This window comes from Chaetura pelagica, unplaced genomic scaffold (genome assembly GCF_000747805.2).
Source record: "Chaetura pelagica isolate M959 unplaced genomic scaffold, ChaPel_1.0 scaffold1352, whole genome shotgun sequence".
NCBI classification, from domain to species: domain Eukaryota; kingdom Metazoa; phylum Chordata; class Aves; order Apodiformes; family Apodidae; genus Chaetura; species Chaetura pelagica.
Window position 1 is genome coordinate 2,300 of NW_009952436.1, and position 1,368 is coordinate 3,667.

The 1,368-nt window shown below is 50.7% G+C and overlaps 1 protein-coding gene across 1 annotated transcript in view; it reads right to left on the minus strand.

Annotated features, from left to right (window-relative positions):
- Positions 1-433: 433 nt before the first annotated feature.
- FOXJ1 (forkhead box J1) overlaps positions 434-1,368 on the minus strand; it is a 4,548-nt gene continuing 3,613 nt past the window's right edge. Inside the window, exon 2 of the mRNA XM_010008373.1 lies at positions 434-1,228. Within this exon, the coding sequence (XP_010006675.1) occupies positions 434-1,228 (795 nt within the window). The remainder of the gene's footprint in view (positions 1,229-1,368) is intronic.

Consider the following 1,368-nt stretch of genomic DNA (forward strand, 5'->3'; position numbering starts at 1 on the left):
AAGGGACGAGGAAATTGCACTTAGTCTATAGAGTCCTAAGCCACCAGGAATCTCATATCTTGGGTGGGATTTAACAGGTGCTGTCCTTTAGTCCTGAAGGAACATTTGCCATGTCCATTTTCATGGGGTAAAACAAAAAGAAAGTTCACATTTCTTCCTTTAAAAGTAAAAAAATAAGTAGTGCTGTATTTCTGCTCTTGAGGAAACTCATGGAGTAGAGACTTCTGATGTGTCCTTTGAAGAGATATTCAGCAGTTCCTGTAGTGGTGTTTCTTTCTCCCTCTGGTGTTCCTGTGAATGATCTCATGATGAAGCTGGCAAAAGTCACTGTGGATGTCTCTGTCTCAAGAAAATCTTGTCCCTTATAAGTCCCAGCAGCATGGGGGAGCATCCTACTGAAGCCTGTGTGGGCTTTGAATGGGTGACAGGTCTCTTACAAGAGAGATGCCAAACTGCTCCAGTCCTTCACGTCCTCTGGCAAAGGGGCATCGTTGAATTCAAACACCTGCTCCATGGTGACAGTGTTGGTGAGGCCATCGTTTGTCCCTTCATCCCAAGGATTCTGCAGAAAAGCAGTGGCCATGAAGGTTTCATCAAAGCCTAGGGTGTTCTGGTTGGCCTCGGTGAGGACCTGCTCCTGGAGACCCTCACTGTGCTGCCCATGGACCGTCAGCTCCAGGTCATGCGTGATGGGGCTGATGGGAGGCAGAAGGTCCAGATCCCCAAAAGTTGACAAGTCTGCATCCAGGTTGGTGTCAAAGATGGCTTCCCAGTCCAAGTCACCTTTCAAGGATCCCAGCTCCTTTTGCACTTCCTGGCTCAGCAAGGCAGAGTTGGAAAACCGAGCTGCCTTGGCCGGGCGGTTGGGTGAGAACTGCTGGCGCTTCTGCCCTGCTTTGCCATCAGCTGGATTCCAGCTCTGGCTGCCAGTGATTTCTTCAAACTCCTTCAGCAGCTGCTGGGACTCCGTGTTGACATTGAAGATGTTAGTGGGGGTGCAAACTGGAGTAGCTGGGCTGGCATCACAGCGTGGTTCTTGCTGGGCTCTCCTTGTGAAGGCCGGGTGGATCTGCGCTGGGGTCAACCTCCGCTTTTTGAAGGCACCTTTCTTGAGCTGGTCAGCATAGAGGGGATCAATCTTCCAAAAGCCTCCTTTCCCAGGCTCATCCTTCTCCCGGGGCACCTTGATGAAGCACTTGTTCAAGGAAAGGTTGTGCCTGATGGAGTTCTAGACACAAGAGAGGAAAAAAAACACAAGGTTGAATGCTTGTCTGCTGCCCCAGCAGCACCAGCTGCGTGTGGGTGCTGGTGGAGAGGCACCTGTTCAGCCAGGACCTTTGGGAAAAGAAGAAAGCAGAAATGGCAACA